The following is a 24,354-nucleotide window of genomic DNA, read 5'->3' on the forward strand; positions in this document are numbered from 1 at the left end:
CACTGTACTTCAAATAGATTGAGCTGCTTGAGGACAAGGTTTGTATTTTCCTCATATCTTTCATGTATTAGACATTTAATAAATGTTAGTTTTATATTCATATATATAATATTTAATTGTCATTGTCTAATACTTTCTGTCTAACCACTTAATAACTTGGATAACATTATTATCCTTAATGTCAGGTGTCTTGTTTACCATTCGTGCTCTGTCTGGTTCTTACTAGATCTGAATAATGTGGCCGCTACAGCTCGGGTCCTAGTCATTGGAGCTACCAACCGACCAGACTCCTTAGACCCTGCTTTGAGACGTGCAGGAAGGTTCGACCGAGAAATATGCCTGGGTATCCCAGATGAAGCCTCCAGAGAAAGGTATACTCTTAGAGAATGAAGTTTGTATGCCACTATGTCATCTGAACTGCATGCTTTGAAAATGAGGGGTGAAAAATACCATGCAGCCTTCTTTCTCTCTTGTCTCTTTCTTTACATGCCAGTGAAATTGATTTGGAAAGGAAAAAGCCCACATTCAATTAATGCTTAAGAAAACAATTGACTCACTAATATGGCAGTTATTTCAGGCTGCTTTTTGGTAGTGATAATGGATTTATGTATCCACATTCATTTGTCTGTCTTATTAACAGTGTCTTGTGTTTTTTATGTGGCAGTCAGCCTAGGGAGAGTGATTACAGCTATGGACTAGTGCTCACTGGTCCACATGTAGGTTAAGTCTGAGTGCCATATTTTAACCTGTTGCACTAATCTGCCTAAAGTCGTAAGTTCCTTGACAGATATTAAGTGGCAGCTAGAGAGTTGAAAGCTGTTTGCTGTAAGACCACCCTTTCCTAGTAATTGGGTTTGAACGTCCATAGAACAAAGAGGTGTCCACCAGCAGCGTCTCAATAACAAAAACATCTGGGGAGGCAGTGTTTAGGCAGTGGAGTAAGGGAGATCTAGTAAAGAACTGTTCAGAAATACCATATTTATAATGACTTTCAGCTTAAGTTAATAACAATTGCTGTATTGTTACCATACAATACAATGAATTGCTGTATTGTTACAATACAATACAATACAATAAATTGCTGTACACCATCACCAGCGGCTTTTAGGGAAAGTAGTATATAGTGAAAGGATAGGCGTGGGGACAGGGAAGAAGGGTAGAGATGAACAGGAGACTTCATGAATGCTGAACATAAAACTGATCAGAAGACACAGTGGGCAGGAGAAAGCATTAGGAAGAAGAAATCCCTTCTTGCTAGTACTTAATGTGGCTTCAGCTTTTGATTGATTGGCAGTTGCTTCTTCAGCTGTTGTATTCAGCGTCATCTATAGGTATGCTCATTGTGTTCTCACATATATTAATATAATCTTTAAATGGTTACTCAGCTATTCAAGTTAAGTTGTTTGTATTTATTTAGGAAACGTGTATTAAGCATATAGTATATGTATACTACTAGGATAGGTAATGTAAGGAATGTAAAGAATTCTAAATCCTTGTTTTTAGGATGTTTACAGTACAGAAAGAGAAATAAGACCTGTATCCTTTATCAAATCCTTTTTTGGTTAAGTGCCAAACTTAATGATAGAGACATAGACACAGTAAAGCCCACCATCCTACTAGATAAAATACATTGTTCATTGATCCACTATTCCATCATCAACAAAGTCCATAAAGGGCTTTCCTAGGTAGTCATATTTTGAAAATATTCAAGCCTACAGAAAAGTTGAAAGAATAATACAATAAATACAATGAATATCTGTATGTCCTTTAGCTGAATTTATTACTTGTTAACATTTTTCTATGTTTAATTTCACTCTTTGTAGAAACATCTTGTGTGTATATGTGTGCATATGTGTATATATCTTTATTTTTTGCCAGCCCATATGAAGGTTAGTTGAAGAAATCATGATACTTTAGCTGTAAATCCTTCTTTGTAACTATACCATTTTCCACAGTAAAGAAACTTAACACTGATAATAATATTACTTGGTACAATCTATTCTGATTTTCCCAGTTGCCCCCAAATGTCCATTTTTCTTTTAATCTTTCATTTTTTAAAAACTGCTATGCAGTTGGTATGTCCCTTTAATCTCCTTTAAAAAGTCTTTATTCATTAGATATGGACATATTTGTAGTTGACATGACATAATGCCTGGGATTTGCATTAAAACACTCTGGGGGTAAGGGGAAAGTAGGGGATAAATAAGACTCTGAAAATGTTGATAATTATTGAAACTGAGTGATAAAAACATGGGGGTTCATTATTGTGACAGTTTTAAAGCATGTGTTTGTAAATTCTCGGCCCTCTCTTAGTGGGAGGTGGGTCCATGACTCCTCCTCTTGAATCTGGGCTGACCTGAGTGACCCATCAATCGATACAGAATAGGGGAACTGATGCTACAGGACTTTTCTTTCAGGGCTAGCTGATCTGCTGTAGATAGTGTAGACCTCAGTTTCTGAGTCCAGGCCATCCGCTCCAGCTTCTTTTTTTTTTTCCGCTCCAGCTGCTTTACTCAGTTGTCTTAAAACTGGAAATCTCTTAATGGTAGTTTTCTCCTCCTTTGAAGTTTCCATGTTAGTGTTAGTCGCTCAGTTGTGTCCAACTCTTTGTGACCCATGGACTATAGCCCCCGAGGCTCCTCTGTCAGTGGGGATTGTCCAGGCAAGAATACTGGAGTTGGATTGCCATTCCCTTCTCTGGGGGATCTTCCCAACCCAGGGATTGAACCCTGGTCTCCTGCAGGTGGGTTCTTTACCATCTGAGGATTTTGCATAGTATGATGACCAAAACTACATTTTTTTAGTAGACTATTACTGAAAAAATGATATTTATTTTATGTTAGCCGTTTTTTCTTTAACATTCTAAGTTTCTTAGTATTCTTAGGTGTAGTAGCAAATTAGATCTGTATTTTGAGGAAGTAGTTCTTTTTATTTTTTTAATTTATTTTTGGCTGTGCTGGTCTTCGTTGCTGCTCAGGCTTTTCTCTACTTGTGGCATGCAGACTTCTCATTGCTGTGGATTTTTTGTTGTGGAGCAGGGGCTCTAGGTTGTGGGCTTCAGTAGTTGCAGCACCTGGGCTGAGTGATTGCAGCTCCTGGGCTCCGGAGCACAGGCATAGTGTCTGTGGCACATGGGCTTGGTTGGCCCACAGCATGCGGAATCTTCCCAGGTCAGGAATCCAGCCTGTGTCTCCTGCACTGGCAATCAGAGTCTTTACCACCGAGCCTCCAGGGAACCCCAGGAAGTAGTTCTGTAATGGAACTTTTTCTTCACTCCTACTATTTACAGTATCTAAGTGACAATTTTCGTTTGTCGGTGATGTTCATCTGCTTCTGTTTTGTTCACTTACATGATCCCAAAGGATGTTTCTGTAACTTACTGTCCAGTAGCTTGACATTTTAAACTATTAGTTTCTCTTACAAGTTTGGAAATTTCACAACATATTATTTTGTCCAGGTTAATATATAATATCACAATATCTAAATAATAATAATGAACATTTATTGGGAACTTACTATGCATCAGCCAGTGTTCTGGCACCTTTGCATATATTCGCCTAACATCCCTATGATTAAGTGCTGTTATATATTTAACAGATGAGAAAACTAAATCACAGAAATGAAGTAACACAGAGTGGCAGAGCTGACATTCAGACTGAAGTGGTCTGGTATCAGACCTTTTGTCCAGAATATCTTTATTATTTTTAACTTTTATTCACTGTTGCAAGAAATTATTTTAAGTGTTCTCTTAGTGATAATAATTATCCAGAAGTCCACATTTCATTGCCACATACCATATTGCCAGTTGAGCTGAGCAGAGTTTCTCACACATGCAATACAGGGGATCAGCAGTAAATAAAGATGAAGTTGGAGAAATAACTGTCCTAATATAGGATTGGGTATTAAAGTTTGTATCAACATAACTTTTTGTGATGAATAAAGCTAATGGTTTGAGTTTAGAGGCTTTTTTATTTCTGGCAGATGTCCGTTTAATTTATTCTAAAAGAATTAACCTTATATTCTTATAAATCATTTATCTTATTTCTTCTGTAATACTGTCAAACTCTTAAAGGCAGAATATTTTTTAAAAACCTATTTTTTTATTCTATTTTCTAATACAACAGATATTTATACCTTAATCCCTAATAGAATAAGGTGGGGTATATATTAGAGAGTTAGCATTTGTTGAATAAGTGAACTGTTTGAGCTTAAATTGTGTCTGCTATAATACCACTGACAGAGAAGAAGGACTTCCATAAGTGTATATGGCTTTACTATTCGGCTGTGTCGAGTCTTAGTTGCAGTGCTCGGTATCTTCATTGTGTCACACGACATCTTTATTGTTTTGGTGGATGGACTCTAGTTGTGGCGGGGGGCCCAGTAGTCATGGTGTGGAGACTTGGTTGCTCCGTGGTATGTGCGATGTTAGTTCTCCGACCAAGGATCAAATCCATGTCCCTTGCATTGCAAGGCAGATTTTAACTTCTGAACCACCAGGGGCATCCCCATAAATATATTTGGTGACTTATTTTTACTAGTAGATGAGGAATCTCAATTTCTTTTCCTTGTCTTTTCCACAGAATACTTCAAACTTTGTGCAGAAAACTAAGACTTCCCGAAACTTTTCATTTTCGTCACTTAGCACACCTCACGCCGGGCTTCGTTGGTGCTGACCTGATGGCGCTCTGCCGAGAGGCAGCCGTGTGTGCAGTCAACAGGGTCTTAATGGAGCTGCAGGAGCGGCACAGGAAAAATCCTGAGACTGAAGCTTCACCCTCTGACGGAGACCAGGAAGAGGGGACTGGAACTGAACCCACTTCTGAAAACCAGCTGCTTTCTGTACAGGTACCTTAAATGACAAACTGTCCTTTAAATGTTTCTAATTTGTGTTAACCTTAAAAGCAGGCAGGTGTCAGTGTGGTTAGAGTTTGTGCTTTTCTGTTTCACTGGCACTGTGTCTTTAAAATAACTGTTTAACCCAGTATATGTAAAATTTCAGAAGTACAAGTAGTTTTACATTTTTCAGTTGATTCCGAATAAATTCCCTTTCTAATAATGATTATGAAATCTAGAGCAGGGGTTGCCACACTGTGGCACGCTGTGGCCCACCTACTTGCCTCCTGTTTTTATAAATTAAAATTCTGTTGGAGCATAACCATACTCATTTATTGATGTAGAGTCTTTTGCTGTTTTCATACGCAACAGCAGGATTCTCATAAGTGTCTGTACAGCAGAGACTGCCTGACTCTCTGGTGTTTACTCTCTAATTCTTTCCAGAAAATTTGTCAACTCTTGTGATAACATTGACATTTGGTTATAATTCCAGGTCATCTTTTGTTAGGCAGACTAAAATAGTCTGCTGACATAACCATATCCTCGGCCCTATCTTCAGCTCGGGGACAGTGCTGGGAATTTGAGAGGGATGTTTATCATCTAAGATCTGTTAAAATTTTGAGTCTTGTGAGTCATGAAAACTCAATATAACATTCATATAGCATTTTATAGCTTGAACAGGGGGATTTTATATAATTTGATCCATATAACTTTGACAAATAAATACCATTCCTGACCCCATTTTATAGTCAAAGAAATGACGCTTAAGAGATGGTGACTTGCCTGAGGCCACGTGGCCTCTACTTTCCAGAGCAGGGGCTTAGATCCAGGTCTTTGGTTTTCAAATCATTTGTTTCTTCCTTACTCATTTGGAACCAAAAGGATATCTGTTAAGAATAATAATAGACTTATTCCTTTTATAATAGTGCATGTAAATTAGGATTTTATTAATTGAATTATTAGGTTACTTTTTATACCTGTTCTTTTCATATTCCTCAAAGAGCAAGAAATCTGCCTTTGAAGTTCAAGATTCATTAGTACAAGGAAAATCGCCTGCTTTCTACTTAGTTGATAAATCATCAGAGAACCGTATTATAAAATCATACTGCCACCAGAGTAACTTTATCAAAATTCACCTGTTTCTTGAATATGTAAAAAGTGAAAATTGGAAATACGTAGTGGTTGAAATGAATATTTACCAATTGCTCATGCCCTAGTGTAATATATAAAAATTATTCTTCTTATCTTTGTTAATAGTCGATAGATCTTTTCTTGGCTAAATCAGAGCAAAAGAAATGACCTGTATCAATGAAGAAAATTATTAAAATGTATAGAGGTTTATATACCTTACAGAAATGTTGCACTAAGAATATTTAAAAATGTAAACAGTAACTTTTTCAACAAGCTTTGTCGTTTTTCAGTTTTTCCCTCATTTGTTTCTTTTAAGGAAGAATTGCAAAGGCTGCTGGGGTTGCTAAGGAACCAGGATGCCCTCTCAGAGGAGCAGCTTAAAGGACTGTGCATTGAGTTGAATGATTTCATGGTTGCTCTGTCCTCTGTCCAACCCTCTGCCAAAAGGGAGGGCTTCGCCACTGTCCCTAATGTGACATGGGCAGATATTGGTGCCCTGGAAGACATTAGAGAAGAGCTCACCATGGCGATACTGGTAGGTGTTTCTGCCACTCACTGTTGTTGGTGTGTGTGATGCCTAAACAGCCGAGTGTGTAGTGGGTTATATGTCTAAATTGGCATGATGATATACTTTCTGTGATAGGTTCTCTTCTAATATTATTATTACATAATGATATATTAATAATATATTGTGTGATAATATGATAATATAATTATTATCGTCTAGTAATACAATATTATTATTGTAACACCCCAGTGATGGCTTTTCATTCTTCTGAGATTTGTTTATATTTACTCTTTTGGTTGTGTTTGAATTCTATGGCAATGAGGTTTAAAGAGAAAAAGATTTAGGATTCAATCAAGAATAAATTTATTTGAGAAATACTTTCTGAGCTCAATCACACTCATTGGGATCAAAACAGTTTTAGTGCCCCTGAAATTTTCGATTAATTTTCATTTATTCTTTTCCACTCTCACGCTCCTTCATGGTTCATTAGTGATTTCCAATCCAGTTCAGTTCAGTCGCTTAGTTGTGTCCCAACTCTCTGTGACACCATGGACTGCAGCACGCCAGGGTTGCCTGTCCATCTCCAACTCCCAGGTTGCTCAAACCTATGTCCATTGAGTTGGTGATGCCATCCAACCATCTCATCCTCTAATGTCCCCTTCTCCTTTTGCCTTCAGTCTTTCCCAGCATCAGGGTCTTTTCCAATGACTCTGTTCTTCGCATCAGGTGACCAAAGTATTGGAGTTTCCGCTTCAGCATCAGTCTTTCCAATGAATATTCAGGACAGATTTCCTTTAGGATGGACTGGTTGGATCTCCATGCACTCCACGGGACGCTCAAGAGTCTTCTACAACACCACAGGGCAAAAGCATAAATTTTTCGGCACTCAGCTTTCTTTATAGTCCAACTCTCACATCCATACATACGGAAAAACCATACTGGAAAAACCATAGCTTTGACTAGACAGACCTTTGTTGGCCAAGTAATGTCTCTGCTTTTTAATATGCTATCTAGGTGGGTCGTAACTTTTCTTTCAAGGAGCAAGCATCTTTTAATTTCATGGCTGCACTCACCATCTGCAGTGATTTTGGGGTCCGAAAAAATAGTCTGTCACTGTTTGCATTGTTTCCCTATCTATTTGCCATGAAGTGATGGGACCAGATGCCATGATCTTCGTCTTCTGAATGTTGAGGTTTATGCCAACTTTTTCACTCTCCTCTTTCATTTTCATCAAGAGGCTCTTTAGTTCTTCTTCGCTTTCTGCCATAAGGGTGGTGTCATTTGCATATCTGAGGTTGTTGATATTTCTCCCAGCAATCTTGATTCCAGCTTGTGCTTCATCCAGCCCAGTGTTTCCCATAATGTACTCTGCGTATAAGTTAAATAAGCAGGGTGACAATATACAGCCTTGACGTACTCCTTTCCCAATTTGGAACCAGTCTGTTGTTCCATGTCCAGGTCTAACTGTTGCTTCTTGACCTGCATACAGATTTCTCAGGAGGCAGGTCAGGTGGTCTGGTATTCCCATCTCTTTAAGAATTTTCCACAGATTGTTGTGATCCACACAGTCAAAGGCTTTGACATAGTTAATAAAGCAGATGTTTTTCTGGAACTCTCTTGCTTTTTTGATGCTCCCACCAGATGTTGGCAATATGATCTCTGGTTCCTCTGCCTTTTCTAAATCTAGTTTGAACATCGGGAAGTTCATGGTTCACATACTATTGAAGCCTGGCTTGGAGAATTTTGAGCATTACTCTGCTAGCGTATGAGATGAGTTCAATTGTGTGGTAGTTTGAGCATTCTTTGGCATTGCCTTTCTTAGGGATTGGAATGAAAACTGACCTTTTCCAGTCCTGTGGCCACTGCTGAGTTTTCCAAATTGGTGGCATATTGTGTACAGCACTTTCACAGCATCATCTTTTAGGATTTGAAGTAGCTCCACTGGAATTCCATCACCTCTGCTAGCTTTGTTCGTAGTGATGCTTCTTAAGGCCCACTTGACTTTGCATTCCAGGATCTCTTGCTCTAGGTGAGTGATCACACCATTTCATTATCTGGGTTGTGAAGATCTTTTTTGTATAGTTCTTCTGTGTGTTCTAGCCACCTCTTCTTAATCTCTTTTGCTTCTGTTAGGTCCGTACCATTTCTGTCCTTTATTGAGCCCATCTTTGCATAAAATGTTCCCTTAGAGGTGTGTAAATATTAAAAGAAAATACATGGAGATGGTAGTGAACAGGTGTCTCCTGCTGTTGACTACATGAAGTACTGCTGCTTCTGATTTCTTCAAGGGGGCAGTGCCTAAAATTTTTATAGCCTAGAAATCTAGAGACATTTTCTAAAATTTTCCCAGTTTAAAATGTTGACATATTGTATCTAAAATGTTTCCAGAACTTACATTTAAGCATAAATTTTTCAAGAGCAAGGATTTTAAATTTATCGCCCTTTACCTCATGCTCGGAACAGGGGGAAGCACTCTGTGCTAAGCTCTGTTCTTATCTTCAGGCCTCACAGTCAGTGTTGAAAATAGGTGTCTAGAGATAATTTGAATATGCAGTATAAAGTGGACATTTGTAATAGGTCAATGTTGGGATTGTGTTTTCCAGGCACCAGTACGTAACCCAGATCAGTTCAAAGCTCTTGGCTTGGTGACTCCAGCTGGGGTCCTCCTGGCTGGTCCTCCTGGCTGTGGGAAAACTCTGCTCGCAAAGGTATGGAATAAATCAGTGGCATGTATTTTGTTTCTTACTATCAGTTAGGGTAATATGAATTCAACTTTAAATGTTACAGTGGGATATTTTTGCATAGTTTCTATTAGAAGTTCATTTTGGAAAGACTAGCAAATTTTCTTCATGAGAGTTTCCACTTTTATTTGAATTACAAAAGGTATATCATTGAAAATTTGGAAAAGAAAATTTTTAATATATCAAAATCCCATCGATTTTAAGAGAAATTATATATTCTGTGTATTATATTCATTTTAATGTGTATTATCACATAGTTGTAGTTTGTAGCTGTTTGTTTCCTGCCTTGTTATAGTTATTTATAAGTGAAGTATTTTTTTCTGCATTCCTTATTGCAGTTGTTATTTTGAAAGCTTCGTTTTTTACAGTAATAGAAAAAATGGATAAGCAAAAGGGGAAAGCATTTCTTATAATCCCCTCTGTCTTGCCTGCTAATAATTTCATTTTGTTGTTAGTCCTTCCAGATGTTATTCTCCACTTACATATCAAGATAACATACGTAACTTTTACACATATATGTACAACTATAAGATTTTTAAACATAGATTTCTCACTTAGCAATACTTCTTGAACATCTTCCTGTGTCAATATATATAGATAAATATTAGTGTTTTTAATACCTGCATAGTATTCTGCCATAAAGATGCTCTATAATTCATGAAATGATCCCCTGTTTAAACAACACTGCATGAAACAGTCCTGTGCTGACATTTTTGTACTTTGATGGGTAATTTTAATAGAGCGCATTCCTGAATATTTTTTTAATGAAAAGAATGCGTGAGTTTAAAGGTTTTGATCCATTACCACTCCATCAAAATAATTTGTTACCCAGGTACATTTGATCTATTACCAAAGTGTCTTCTATAGAAGTTTGTGGTAGTTTCTCCCCTTAAGTAGAGTATGAGTATCTATTTCCCCAGCACCCTGAATTAGCAATAGCTGTTGACACTTTTTAATATTTGACAGTCTAATAGGTAAACATGCTTATCTTCCAGGTTTTAAGTTATGTTTTAAAAATTACTAGTGGGCTTTTAAAAATAATGTGTTTTATTGGCTTTTTTCTTGATGAATTGTTTGTTCATATCCTTTGTTTTCCTACTGACATGCATGTGATTTTCTTATAATCACTCTTCATATAGTAAGATCTGTTATATTTGTATTTTATCAGCGTTTGGGGCCTTCTTATTTTGTTAATCGTATTTTTGACACTTTTTAAGTTTTGTGGGGCCCCCTCCCGCCCCCAATAATCATCTGGGCAGCTTTCTCAAGTCTTTTGTGATTCCTACCTTCCCTTTGGAATCACTAGAATTTGGAATCACTGGAATTACTAGAGCCATTTTTGTTATTTGTAGCTTACATTAGTCATGGTTTTTAGTGTCTGTATAATATTCCATCTATAATTTACTTAACCCTTACCACCTTTTAAAAACATTTGGATTACTTGTAAACAAATTAAAATTGATGGCAAAAACAAATTAATTGATTAAAAATAAAATTATAGAATCAAAAAATAAAATTAATGGCATTTTTAGTAAGTTTCACAACAGCCAAATAATTTCTGGCTCCTCAGTAAATACCAGATATCCACAGTGCCAATTGCTCATGTGTGTGTGTGTGTATACATGTAAAATTTTTTAAACTTATTTTTACTTATATCATTAAATTTTCTTGCTGAATGCTTCTAGTACTCTTATACAGCATTGCTGTAAAGGAGTTTGGGAGCACAGGAGGCAGATGAGAACAAAGGCAGGGGTTGTTGGTCTGCATTTTTCTCGCAACAGTTTTAGAAAACTGTAGCCAGAAGGAAGGTCCTGAAAGCTAACATGTGGATTTACTGGGTTGATGCAGTTCCCTGGCTTGGGTGCCTTGTCATGTTTGTTTGGTTTTGAATTGGTTATATTTGCACCTCAGGTTCTTATTGGTTACCCATGTTATATATGATACTGTGTGTATGTCAGTCAAAATCTCCTGATTTATCCCTCCCCTCTTACATTTTTCAGAATTCCTTGACAGTTAAGTGGAAAATGGACTGGAAGAAGGCAAGAGGGAAAGGAAGCTAGTTAGGGTTTTGGGGGTTTGGTTTGATCTGGGTTTTTTGCATGTTCAGACAATAGGACATGGTGTGGATGGAAGGTGATGGTATAGTGGACAAATAGGAAGTGACAGACTCACCTACATTTTAGCATTAGAGCCAGTAGAACTTTCAAATGGGTTCACTGATCTTACAAGAGATCAAGGGGAGACACTGTGGCTTTGGCTTAGAAAATGTATTTTTTGGGATGAGGAGGAAAAGAATTTGGGGTGTGGAGTTTGGAGAGTTAGGGGAGATTCAGGAGTCCTGCTTTGGATATAACAGACTTGAAATTCCTATAAGATCCAAATGGAAAATTTTTTTGAAAGATCCAAGTGGAGATGCTGAGGAGTGTGTTGAACACAAATCTTGAGCTCAGATACCAAGTTTTATACATAGGAAGGAACTTATTCCCTGATCATTTTGAAGTTTTGAGTGATTTTATTTAGATTTCATCTCTGCATTCGCAGTATAATTTTTGGATTCTTCTAAATGTATCATCCTATATTTCTCCTTTGTTGCTATCTTTGGCTTTAAACCATACAGCTTAATCTTTATTAAAAAATAATCTGTAAGTACCATAAAAGACAGAAAAGGTATAGACCTAACAGAAGCAGAAGAGATTAAGAAGAGGTAGGCAAGAATACACAGAAGAACTATACAAAAAAATCATTATGATCCAGATAATCACAATGGTGTGATCACTCACCTAGAGCAAGAGATCCTGGATTGCAAAGTACAGTGGACCTTAGGAAGCATCACTATGAACAAAGCTAGTGGAGGTGATGGAATCCCAGTGGAGCTATTTCAAATCCTAAAAGATGATGCTGTGAAAGTGCTGCACACAATATGCCACCAATTTGGAAAACTCAGCAGTGGCCACAGAACTGGAAAAGGTCAGTTTTCATTCTAGTCCATAAGAAAGGCAATGCTGAAGAATGCTCAAACTACCTACCACACAATTGAACTCATCTCACACGCTAGCAAAGTAATGCTCAAACTTCTCCAAGCCAAGCTTCAATAGTACGTGAACCATGAACTTCCCGATGTTCAAACTGGATTTAGAAAAGGCAGAGGAACCAGAGATCATATTCTCAACATCCAGTGGATCATTGAAAAAGCAAGAGAGTTCCAGAAAAACATCTGCTTTATTGACTATGTCAAAGCCTTTGGCAAACTATGGAAAATTCTTCAAGAGATTGGAATACAGACCACCTGACCTGCTTCCTGAAAAATCTGTATGCAGGTTGAGAAGCAACAGATAGAACTGGAATGGAACAACAGACTGGTTCCAAATTGGGAAAGGAGTACGTCAAGGCTGTATATTGTCACCGTGCTTATTTAACTTATGTGCAGAGTACATCATGAGAAATGTTGGGCTGGATGAAGCACAAGCTGGAATCAAGTTTGCTCGGAAAAATATAAAAAACCTCAGATATGCAAATGACACCACCCTTATGGCAGAAAGTGAAGAAGAACTAAAGAGACTCTTGATGAAAATGAAAGAGGAAAGTGAAAAAGTTGGCTTAAAAGTCATCATTCAGGCGCAGGCGCTTTCGGCGGCGAATCGGCGGTTTCCGGTTCCGCCGCCCTCTTTCTCTTCAACCAGGCGGCCGAGCAGCAGACGCAGAGATGCAGATCTTTGTGAAGACCCTGACGGGCAAGACCATCACCCTTGAGGTCGAGCCCAGTGACACCATTGAGAATGTCAAAGCCAAAATCCAAGACAAGGAGGGCATCCCACCTGACCAGCAGCGTCTGATCTTCGCGGGCAAACAGCTGGAGGATGGCCGCACTCTGTCAGACTACAATATCCAGAAAGAGTCCACCCTGCACTTGGTGCTTCGTCTGCGAGGCGGCATCATTGAGCCTTCCCTCCGCCAGCTCGCTCAGAAATACAACTGCGACAAGATGATCTGCCGCAAGTGTTATGCCCGCCTGCACCCCCGTGCTGTCAACTGCCGCAAGAAGAAGTGCGGCCACACCAACAACCTGCGCCCCAAGAAGAAGGTCAAGTAAAGCCCCTCCGCCGGCTTCTCCTTTGCCCACAGGGCGGCCTCCTGCCCAAGCCCCGTGGTCCTGGGGCCTCAATAAAGTTTCCCTTTCGTTGACTGGAGCAGTAAAAAAAAAAAAAAAAGTCATCATTCAGAAGACGAAGATCATGGCATCTGGTCCCATCACTTCATGGCAAATAGATGGGGAAACAATGGAAACAGTGACAGACTTTATTTTTTCGGACTCCAAAATCACTGCAGATGGTGAGTGCAGTGATGAAATTAAAAGATGCTTGCTCCTTGGAAGAAAAGTTATGACCAACCTAGATAGCATATTAAAAAGCAGAGACACTACTTGGCCAACAAAGGTCCATCTAGTCAAAGCTATGGTTTTTCCAGTTGTCATGTATGGATGTGAGAGTTGGACTATAAAGAAAGCTGAGTGCTGAAGAATTGATGCTTTTGAATTGTTGTGTTGGAGAAGACTCTTGTGCGTCCCATGGACTGCAAGGAAATCCAACCAGTCCATCCTAAAGGAAGTCAGTCCTGAATATTCATTGGAGGGACTGATGCTGAAGCTGTAACTCCAATACTTTGGCCACCTGTTGCAAAGAACTGACTCATTGGAAAAGACCTTGATGCTGGGAAAGATGGAAGGCGGGAGAAGAAGCGGGCAACAAAGAATGGTTGGATGGCATCACCGACTCAATGGACATGAGTTTGAGTAAACTCTGGGAGTTAGTGATGGACAGGGAGGCCTGGCGTGCTGCAGTCTTTGGAGTCACAAAGAGTAGGACACGACTGAGCAACTGAACTGCCTGAAGTACCATAAAGACTGATATTGATGCTTTTGGATTTTGGATTATAAATGAATGAATGTTGATTGCTTTCATTGGGCATTTGTGCCCAGTGAGATTCTGATTTTACTAGGATTCTAAGCTCAGGCTTCAAATATACTTATGTATTACCACATTTATGCAAAGAAAAGATTTACATGAATGTTTCTGGTGATTTCTGTCTAATTTTTTGTCTGAGTAATTTGTGAAAAGTATTGAGTTTCTTTTTATTCCCATTTGTCTATTCTCCTTCTAATGAGAAAGAGGCAGCTATGAAAAGGGGGAAATAGAGATAAACTGCAAAGATTCTTTGTATTATCACACATTATTAGTATTTTATTGTATACTTGTCTTATTTGTGTCTTTTTTCTCTTCTTAGGCTGTTGCAAATGAGTCTGGGTTAAATTTTATATCTGTGAAGGGCCCTGAATTACTAAACATGGTAAGTTGCTGTGGCATTAGCTATTATTTTTTATTAGGAAAAGTAATGGTCATTCAGATTACAGGGTCCTCAGATTGTTGAAATAGTTGTGGTATTTTGGTAAAATCACTGCATTGGGAGTGAAGAGATTGAGCTTTGCTTTGCTGTACTGTTTACTGTGTATAAATGCTTTCTTACTTAAGTCTGTTAACATCTGAGCCTAAATTTTTTCACCAGCAGAATGGAAATAATCAAAATAGTCAACATTTTAAAGTGTTAACTCCAAATTTATCAAGCACTTTACATGTGTTATTCTTCAACAACCCTGTGAGGTACATATTATTGTTGCCCTGATTCACAGATGAGGAAACTAAAGTTTTGAGGAGTTGTATGTAACTCGGCCAGTGCCCAATAGCTTGGGGTTAGTGGAGCTGACATCTGAGTCTGTGTCATCAGACGCCTAATCTGTTTTGCTTGTTCTCTTATTGTGTAGCTCAGATGAGTTAAGGATTAATAAATAAAAATATTTAAAGGGAAAGAAATCACTGAAGTATTTACTATATAATAACTTCTTTCTGCATTTAAGCAGTTTGTATCTCAATTTTGAGACTTTGAATTTCTTGTTTCCTGTTTATGCCTATGAAAAGTAAAAATGCCATTCCATAATATTCAAAGAAAGAAGAAATGAAAATGGTATCATTTGTTTAAAAAGGCTTTTTCAATTCATTCAGTGCACTTTTTACATTTACTATATATATTATATATTTATCCCTAAATTAAGAAAATAACTTTTAAGTGTGGTAGTCATGTAGTTAATGTTAAAACCACTATCTTTTAGAGGTAGTAAAATATTTATAAATAAAGTTATGATGTCTGGGCTTTTCATCAAAATAACAAGTAGAAAGAAAGTGGACAGGGTTTAGATGAAACAAAACTGATCATGAATTGTGTTGATAATTATGAAGCTGGGTAATGGAGGTATTTGGGATTCATTACATTGTTATGTCTACTTTCATTATATGTTTGGAACTCCTTTTATAAATGATAAAAACAAAGCCACTTTTTATAAATGGTATGTGTTCTTTTATAACTTGATTTTGTTATTTTTGTTAAACATTATAATATTTGTCTTTGTTGATATATTTGCCTCTAGTTATTAGTTTTTTGTGTAGTAGTCTATTGAATGACTATAACCACAGTTTTAAAAACTTAACTCTGTTACTACCTAGAGGGATGGCTTGGATTGGGAGATAGGAGGAAGTTTCAAGAGAGAGGGGAAATATGTATGTATTATCTATGGCTGATTCATGTTGATGTATGGCAGAAACCAACATAGTGTTATAAAGCAATTATTATCCTCCAATTAGAAATTTTTAAAAAATAAAAACTCAAGTTTTTTTCTTGATAGATGTTTAAGTTGAGCATTATATACATATCAGTGTGCAGCCAAAATCAATTAGTTTAAAATGGTAATAATTTACAAATATCTACTGAATGTTTTGGTTCGACATTCCAAATTTAATTTTTGTTAATTTAGATTTTTTCAGGAAATTGGTATGCTGTATTTGTATACTGTGTAGGATGTTATGGTCACAGAAAAATTTGAAATGGTCATGGCTTCTGCTTTCCAAGGACTTATGTTGTAATATGGTGAAGGTATTGTAGAATAGCTCAAAAATTATAACATTAGGAGGTGCTATAAGAGATGAGAGAGTAATGGGAAGAAAGATCAGTGATCTTTTAAACTGCAAGAACTGTGTTGAGGTAGGTTGGAAAAGCAGGTCATGTGAGAGAAGCGGAATAAGGAAAAGTACAATGAGCAATATAGGACAGATCTGAAGAAAAGAAGATCTACTCAAATAGAAAATAGAAGTACTTTAATTGCTGTCATCTCTGATGTCTTCTGTGCCTTAATTACTTTCATATCGCCATATAGTCATACAGTAATATAAAAGATGCTTTATGGTATAATTGGCGTTGTAAAGATGTTTTCAGATTCTGTCTTATTTAGCAGTATTAGAAAAAAAGCTTTTCTTAGTTAGCTAGGTTGAAATTTTACCCAAATAATTCTTTGTGCCTAGCTGAAAATGAAACTATTTTACATATTACTTTTTATTTTAGTTAGTTCTAATGTTATAGCTGCCTGTGAATTGCTTTGTATTTTGGTTTTACCATACAGTATGCATTTATGAAACCTGGTAGATATCTAGGTGGCTTAATTTGCCTCTTCTGATGCCATATTATCGTCATGAGTTCTTCCTTTAGCAATATATAGAAACAACAAGAGGACAATAAGTTGTCCTCTTTGCATTTAAAATACTCTTGAATTAATGAAAATATCTGCTGTATAGAAACAACAGTAGAACAGTAAGTTGTCCTTTTTGCATTTAAAATACTGTTGAATTAATGAAAATATCTGCTGGGTATTTTATATGCATAGAGCTTTGATCAGTTCTAAAATGCCATAGAATTGTGGAATTTTTCTTGACCTATAAGAGACCTTGGAGAAGGTAATGGCACCCCACTCCAGTACTCTTGCCTGGAAAATCCCATGGATGGAGGAGCCTGGCGGGCTGCAGTCCATGGGGTCGCGAAGAGTCGGTCACAACTGAGTGACTTCACTTTCACTTTTCACTTTCCTGCACTGGAGAAGGAAATGGCAACCCACTCCAGTGTTCTTGCCTGGAGAATCCCAGGGACAGCGGAGACTGGTGGACTGCCGTCTATGGGGTCGCAAAGAGTCGGACACGACTGAGGTGACTTAGCATCAGCAGCAGCAGAAGAGACCTTATATTCTATTTAGTTTTCATTTTATAAATGAGGAAATTTATAATAAGTTTAAATAAGAGCTAATTTTATGAAGTTGAACCACATAAAACTTGACTATTTTTATAGGTCAGAATGGTTAAATGTCAGCCGTTGCCGGTGGTTTGACCTAATGCTTTTCGAACTCTGATATATACATGTCATTTAAAACTAGTATTATTGTAATTTGGCCCAAACTCCAAAGTTGAATTGTTTCTACATTTTATTTCCACTCTGCGTATGGTCAGTATGTTGGTGAGAGTGAGCGTGCTGTGCGACAGGTTTTTCAGCGAGCCAAGAACTCAGCACCCTGTGTGATATTCTTTGATGAAGTGGATGCATTATGCCCTCGAAGATCAGCCCGAGAGGTAGGTATCATAGTTTAGTGATTACAGAGTTTTTTAAGCACCATAAACCTTTTTTAACGTCTTGTAAAGTTATGTAGAGTTCAAATAGTTGTTTTGTAAAGTCATTCCTTGAGAGCACTGAGACTGTTTAAGTGAAGAAAACTAGTAATTTGAAAACAGCCTGAGGATAACAGTTTTATTTTTATTAGTCTCTGTATTCATTTTGTTTTCCTGTGTAGTATTTTGGTTTCTCATACCTGTTTGACACAAGTGTGTTGTTTGGAATGGAAATTATGTTAGTTCTGGAAAGCTTACCTTGTAATCTGATGATTCTTTTCAGGGTTCCTGAAATGGTAGAAAATGTAATTTAAGACATCATGTGCTCCAAGTAGGAGCACATGTTTAAGATTCAGCACGATTTCTATCTGGGGAAGATATAAATTGATCTGCATTAAATAACACTTGCATTACTACTGTGAATCATTCTTCTTAGAAATTTCAGTACAATGAGTGCCCAGAAATAGTTCTCAGAATACTGTTATAAAAGAGTTGGAAGAGTAGTGAAGCATAGTATAAAAAAAATACATAACCTTTTGAAGAGAATAGCAAAAACTGTGTTGTAAGTACATTTATTATAAGATGATTAAGGAAGTGATTTTATTTCTCTTGTGATTTATCTTCAAATAGTTATTCTGTGTGTGTTCTTAGATTGTGAAACATTCATTAGGCGCCTCATTTTGCTTAAAATTCCTAAAAGCATTCAAAAGTTGCAGAAACAAAACTCAACTAGGATAAGTGTGCTTGATATCATAGCAGTTTTGTTTCCTCACCTAATAGTCAGCAGTATTGCAGAAAACCTTTTATTACAGTCATCTCTGATAGTGATGTGAGTGGCCAGGGCAGAGATCCTTCCAGGGTTCTTTTGCCAGCTGTCACACTCCAAAACCTAATGTGAATCCCAGGACAAAACCCTACACATTATGTCCAGCTGGTGGAGGCATGCCATGCTCTGAATTTTACTTTTTACTCCCTTCTCTTTCGTTATGAATTAAATCCCTTGTTCATTGACAGCCTATTCATTGATTTGTGTCTCTGTTATCAATTGGTAATTTAAATTAGGAGGAGTTAACTGAGGTATATATCCAGTCAACTCTCTGCCCTCAAAGAAGTCTGCATCCGTATGAACTACATTTCTAACTTCTAGGTTCTCTCTCTTATGTCTCACTGGTACCTCACATTTTTGTATTCAGAATGTGTTTCTTTAACATTTTCACCTGAAGGGGATTCTTAAAATATTTTAAAATTGAATGTATCCTTTTTCTTTTTAATCATGGAAGTTACTCCTGAATACATATTGTGAAAAATTCAAATGAAGTATAGAGTCAAATCTTTCTTCCTATTCCCCTACCTGTTATTCTTGGAGGTTACTTCTGCTGACAGCTGAGTGTTTTGCATTTGTAGTCTGGAACTTTTTCTATAATGTTAAAAACATGTATGATTTCAACATTTTTAATATAAATATGGTCATTCTATCTTGACACTTTCCCCATGTTCTTAATAACGTATTTTTAGCTATTACATAACTATTCCACAGTCTGGATAGAGAAGATGGAACTCAGTCGTTCCTCTGTTTAGGACATTTACACTGTTTCCGGTTGTTCCTCTTACAGATACATCTGTATTGACTCTTATCACATACTTTTGTGCCCCTGTGGGAACTTGTGAGAGTTCTGGAAGTAGAATTTCTGGGTAGAAGATGTATATATATATTTTGAAAGTTAATACTAAATCTCTTTTCACAAAAACTGCAAGTTACATACATCTACCAACAGTGTGTATAATAACTATTTCCTATATCTTTGTCAATAATGGATAATACCCTACCTTTTTATTTTTCTCAGTTTTATTGTCAAAACAGGGTGTTAAATTTTAGTGTTCATGTCTCCACCGCTTTTGCTATTATAGACCCTGTTTGTTTTTCTGTGCTTGCTTTGGCAACACATACAACATGTCTTCTCCTTTATTTGTCGTTAATTTATAAGAGTTGTTTGTATGTGATGGAGATTAGTCTATTGACTAGTTACGTGTATTGGTACTATTTTCCCCAGTTTTATCACTTATCTTTTTTTATTATGCAAAATTTTACATTTTAATATAGTAAAATCAATTCTGAGGTTTTTACTTTGCTTAAGTAGAACAGTGTTGTGTTTTTTTTTCTTTCTTTTTTTTTTTCTTGAGTCTGGATTATGATTCTGTTAATGTCCTAATTGTTAATGCTATGTCTCCAAGGAGTGATAATAAGGTACACCAAAATTTTTTTCTGGAGAAATCAGTGTATTAAACTCATCACTGCCTCTGGACACAAAATTTATGTTGAAAAAAGGCAATCAAGGACAAAAAGAAGCATAGCATTACTTTTCTCATCTCTTCCATTGTGAACTTTAAGGCTCTGTGTGTTTAATGGGTTAATAACCCTCTCTTCACCAATTTCTTGCACCTTTCTCTTGGATGTTACCCTGGGCTTTGTATTACATGCTTCACAGACAAGAAAAAAGGCCTCAGTGTCCCAGCTGATCGCTCTGATATCCAGTGTCTAGGGGAGTCTGATCTGGCATCCAAACACTTCCCTGGCAGCCCAGTGGTTAAAATTTCACCTGCCAATACAAGGATTGCATGCTTGATCCTTGGTCAGGGATCTAAGATCCCACATGCCTTGCAGCCAAGAAACCAAAACCTGAAACAGAAACAATATTGTAGTAAATTCAATAAAGACTTTAAAGATGATCCACATCAAAAAAATCTTTAAATACCTTAAAAAAAGAGCTGAGTCTAGATTTGCCCAAAGGGAAGTTCACTGTAGCTGTTAGATCTTTTTTTAAATTTTATTTTATTGACATATAATTGATTTACAGTGTTGTATTAATTTGTATTAAAGCTAATTGATGGTATTAATTATAGTAATATTGATGTTTAATACACCAATATGTTATTGTTTATATTACTATTTAATGCAATTAGTATATTTAATATTGCATATATTATATATATAATGTATATATAATATATATGTATATAATATATATTATGTATATATGTATGTATTATGTATATATATACAATATAATTATATTGTATATAATATTAATTGCATTAAAGCAAATTGATTCAGTTATACACATGTACATTTCTTTTCATATTCTTTTCCACTATGGTTTATCACAGGATTTTGAATTCTCAGCTATTGGTTCTTCAACTGACTCAGAGGCGTAAGACTTTGGAACCAGCTGAGCCTGAGACTGAATTTCATTTCTGTCCTTATCTAGCTTTGAGACCTTGGACAAGTAGCCTCTCTAAGCCTCGGTTTCCGCCTCTGCATTGTGGAGAGTAGCACGATTGCGGGGGAAGCACACTGACAAGAACATGATGCACAGTGATTAGATACAGCGACTTCTTTGGAAATGACATTTGTTATATCTTTTGACAGAAGCTTTCATTCAAGTTAGCAATTATAATATTTTGTATGGAAAAAAAATAGCAATGTGTTCTTTTTATTAGGAGCTATATTTATTTGTTTTTAGACAGGGGCAAGTGTCCGAGTGGTGAATCAGCTGCTTACAGAGATGGATGGTCTGGAAACACGTCAGCAAGTTTTTATTATGGCAGCCACTAACAGACCAGGTAAGAAAGAAGACTATAAAACAGCTAAGTCTAAAACCTTCCAGCATTTACAAGCAGTATAATTTACATACATCCTAGTAAAGAAAGCTAAGTTTGGGAAATCCCTTTTTGGTTCATAAATTGGACTAAAACTTTAGAAAGCATTTAAGTCAGCTATAATTTTTTAAAAATGGCTGTATTATGTGTGTGTGTGTGTAGTGTTATTGCCTGGACTCTGTAAAAATTTTTTTCTGTGTTGGTGCACAGAAAGTTGTCTTGTTGGCAGAAAACACTTGTAACATACACTTTGACTGTGAAGTAGTATCAGAATTTGTATCCTGTGGTTCCTCTCAAGCTTATAGGACACAGGAACCAGGCTCTTTTTCACTGTATCTAAAGGTTGAAGGTGGGTGTTTAAGGTTTTATCCTAGAAGCTTGTCCATATACCTGCACTTAACTCATTTTTTTTTTAACTCATTTTTTAAATTGTTAAAAAGCTTAAGTAATCTGGGAAGGGCTTAGAAAAAGGCTCAAAACTTCAGAAATATTGAAGATTGCTTATACTTTGGGTCCTAAATTTTTTTCATATTGTTTAACACTTCGCCATCCATATAAGCCACTCTGTCATAGCTGCTCTGCATTGCTGTTTCTAACTATGTCTGCCAGCAGTGACATGGGACTTTAATTGCTTAAATGGATTTTTCAGTTTTCAAGCTGATACAATTTTCATTTCTCCTAAGTTAGTACAGATACTAAAATCTTTATGAATTGTATACCATTTCATTTGAAAATGAAAAATCGAAAGGTGTTATGGTTTAACACCTTTGATTTAGACTCTTATCTTTGAATTAGAAATATTTTCTTTGAGTTCGGCAGAACTGGATGTGAATCCTGGCTGTAACACTTCACATCTTACCAACTCTTCTCTTTCAACCCTAACTAGTCTGTACCAACTGAGTAGGTTATAATTCAGTTCTGACACTAACCGCTTAGTGCCAGAACCTGCAAGTTAAGGGTGAGCATCTTGACGACTGCCCTACTTCAGATGCCAGCTGCACGTGGTGTCTCCAGGACACCTGCACTTCTGACCAACTTGCTGCATAGACTTGGGGATACCCATAACTGCCCTCACGTTCAATAATTTGCTAGACGAACTAACAAAATGAAGAAAAGCACTATACCTACAGTTCTCGTTTATTATAAAGGGTACACTTGGGGCTAGATCTCAGAGGTGGTACGGTTTCCAGGCCCCTTCTCTACAGAGTCAGGACACACCACCCGCCTGGCCCATCAGTGTAGTGTGTTCATTGACCAGGAATCTCCCTCAGGTTTGTTGCCCAGAGTTTTTATTGATTGACTCATCAGCCATGTGATTGAACTCAGTCTCCAGCCGTGCCCTACCTCCCCAGATGTCTGGCTACAAGTTCCAACCTTCTAATCAGATGGTTAGTCATGCTGATAACCAGCCCCATCCTGAAGTTATATTGGGGCCAACCTTGAGTCATCTGTTTCGCATAACAAAGACACTGCTGTTGCACAGAAAACTCTAGCCAAGAGCCAGAGGTAACGACCACTATACTTATTCTTTGCTGTACCACATTAATCCTGGGCATATATTACTTCATCTTGCTAACCAGTACTTATTCATCTATAAAATGAAGATGATAATACCTAATAGGCAGTGTTGCCACAAAGCTTAAGTGATGTTGGTAATGTGTGTATTGTAGTGTGTGGCAAGTAGCTGTTAAGTAATTATGATTGTCATAGGCACTTTAGGTATTGGCAGTAGGAACAGTCATTGGGTCATAAAATCAGAGTCATCCTAGAAGAAACTTTGAAGGTCTCAAATGTGGATAGCATGACATCCTACCTTTCCCAAGCAGCTGCAGATCTTTTCTAGCAGATTTCAAGAAGACAGTGTTTGGTCTGCCGTAATAACCTATTCTGTCTTTAACTGCACTCAACATTTTTCATTCATGTTTATTGTAAACATCTTATCTTTTAGTTTAATCTCTGTAGATTAGAAAATAGTGGATCCTTCAGCATTACTTAAGTTTTACTTAAATCCTTTCCTTCAAAAGGCTTCAGGTACACTGTCTTTCCTCATGTTTTTTCTGCCGCCTCTGATCTCTTTATTCATCTTTGAACTCCTTCTCCAGATTCTCCTTAGGTGTAAAACCAGACAGCTGAGTGTAGTCGTCTGTTGAGCTTAGCCAGTGAATGGAGGTTGAATCATTGTGTGGCCCCTGTGTTTTGTTCTTTCCAGCGTCCTTGAGTATTGTCTTCCTCTCCTCTGAATCTCAGTCATCATTAAGATGCCTATTAGTGAAACAGAATTGTTGAGTATGAACCAGCTTTTCTTTGAGAAATGATGTAATACATGAAATTTTATAAGAGCTTTTGATGGAGCATTGTTTAAATCATCTAAACCTCCCCTCCCACCCCACCCCACCCCCGCCACACACACTTTATGGGATATAAAGTACTCAGGATGCTTTTTACTATAAATAAAATAAGTAAATAATTTCTTAAAATGATAAACTATAAAATACTAAATGTGATGTTTGTCAATAAGAGAGTTTTAAATTATTATTAAAGTCCTAAACTAAGAATCCTTTCTAAATACGATAGGGATTATTTATGTCAAGCTTTATTTTGAGCCATGACGATCTGGCTTTAAGATCTACATTTGTGGGACTTCCCTGGTGGTTCAGAGGTTAAGACTGTGCTCCCAGTGTGTGAGGTTCAGGTTCAGTCCCTGGTCAGGGAACTGGAACCCACATGCCTCAACTAAGAGTTTACATGCCATAACTAAGACCTGGCACAGCCAGATAAATAAAACTAAATAAATAAAAAAATTTTTTAAAAAGATCTGCATTTTTATATTTAAAATAAAAGATGTTTTTCACAGCATGGTGTTGGCATAGACAGACACATAGATCATTGGATTATAGAATCAAAATAATATTTCTACAAATATTGGGATAATTGATTTTTTTTGTTTTTAAAT

At 36.9% G+C, this 24,354-nt stretch overlaps 2 protein-coding genes across 8 annotated transcripts in view; both read left to right on the top strand.

Moving 5' to 3' along the window:
* Positions 1–24,354, top strand: part of NVL (nuclear VCP like) — a 113,331-nt gene that overhangs the window by 24,479 nt on the left and 64,498 nt on the right. For all 7 annotated transcript variants that reach the window (XR_011490395.1, XR_011490396.1, XR_011490397.1 and 4 more), the window contains 7 exons: positions 227–371; positions 4,581–4,845; positions 6,281–6,499; positions 9,076–9,180; positions 14,494–14,556; positions 17,589–17,708; positions 21,266–21,365. Coding sequence is in view for 2 of the 7 variants with exons in the window: in XM_020879474.2 (XP_020735133.2) it covers positions 227–371; positions 4,581–4,845; positions 6,281–6,499; positions 9,076–9,180; positions 14,494–14,556; positions 17,589–17,708; positions 21,266–21,365 (1,017 nt within the window). In the remaining 5 variants the exon portion in view is untranslated. The remainder of the gene's footprint in view (positions 1–226; positions 372–4,580; positions 4,846–6,280; positions 6,500–9,075; positions 9,181–14,493; positions 14,557–17,588; positions 17,709–21,265; positions 21,366–24,354) is intronic.
* Positions 12,852–13,400, top strand: LOC139037522 (ubiquitin-ribosomal protein eL40 fusion protein). The gene has a single exon (XM_070474456.1). The coding sequence runs from the start codon at positions 12,917–12,919 to the stop codon at positions 13,301–13,303; it is 387 nt and encodes a 128-aa protein (XP_070330557.1). The 5' UTR covers positions 12,852–12,916; the 3' UTR covers positions 13,304–13,400.

Source organism: Odocoileus virginianus, chromosome 11 (assembly GCF_023699985.2).
Source record: "Odocoileus virginianus isolate 20LAN1187 ecotype Illinois chromosome 11, Ovbor_1.2, whole genome shotgun sequence".
Taxonomy (NCBI): domain Eukaryota; kingdom Metazoa; phylum Chordata; class Mammalia; order Artiodactyla; family Cervidae; genus Odocoileus; species Odocoileus virginianus.

Excerpts from the sequence above, each read along its gene's own strand:
- LOC139037522 (XM_070474456.1), top strand. The coding sequence starts at position 12,917 with ATGCAGATCTTTGTGAAGACCCTGACGGGCAAGACCATCACCCTTGAG.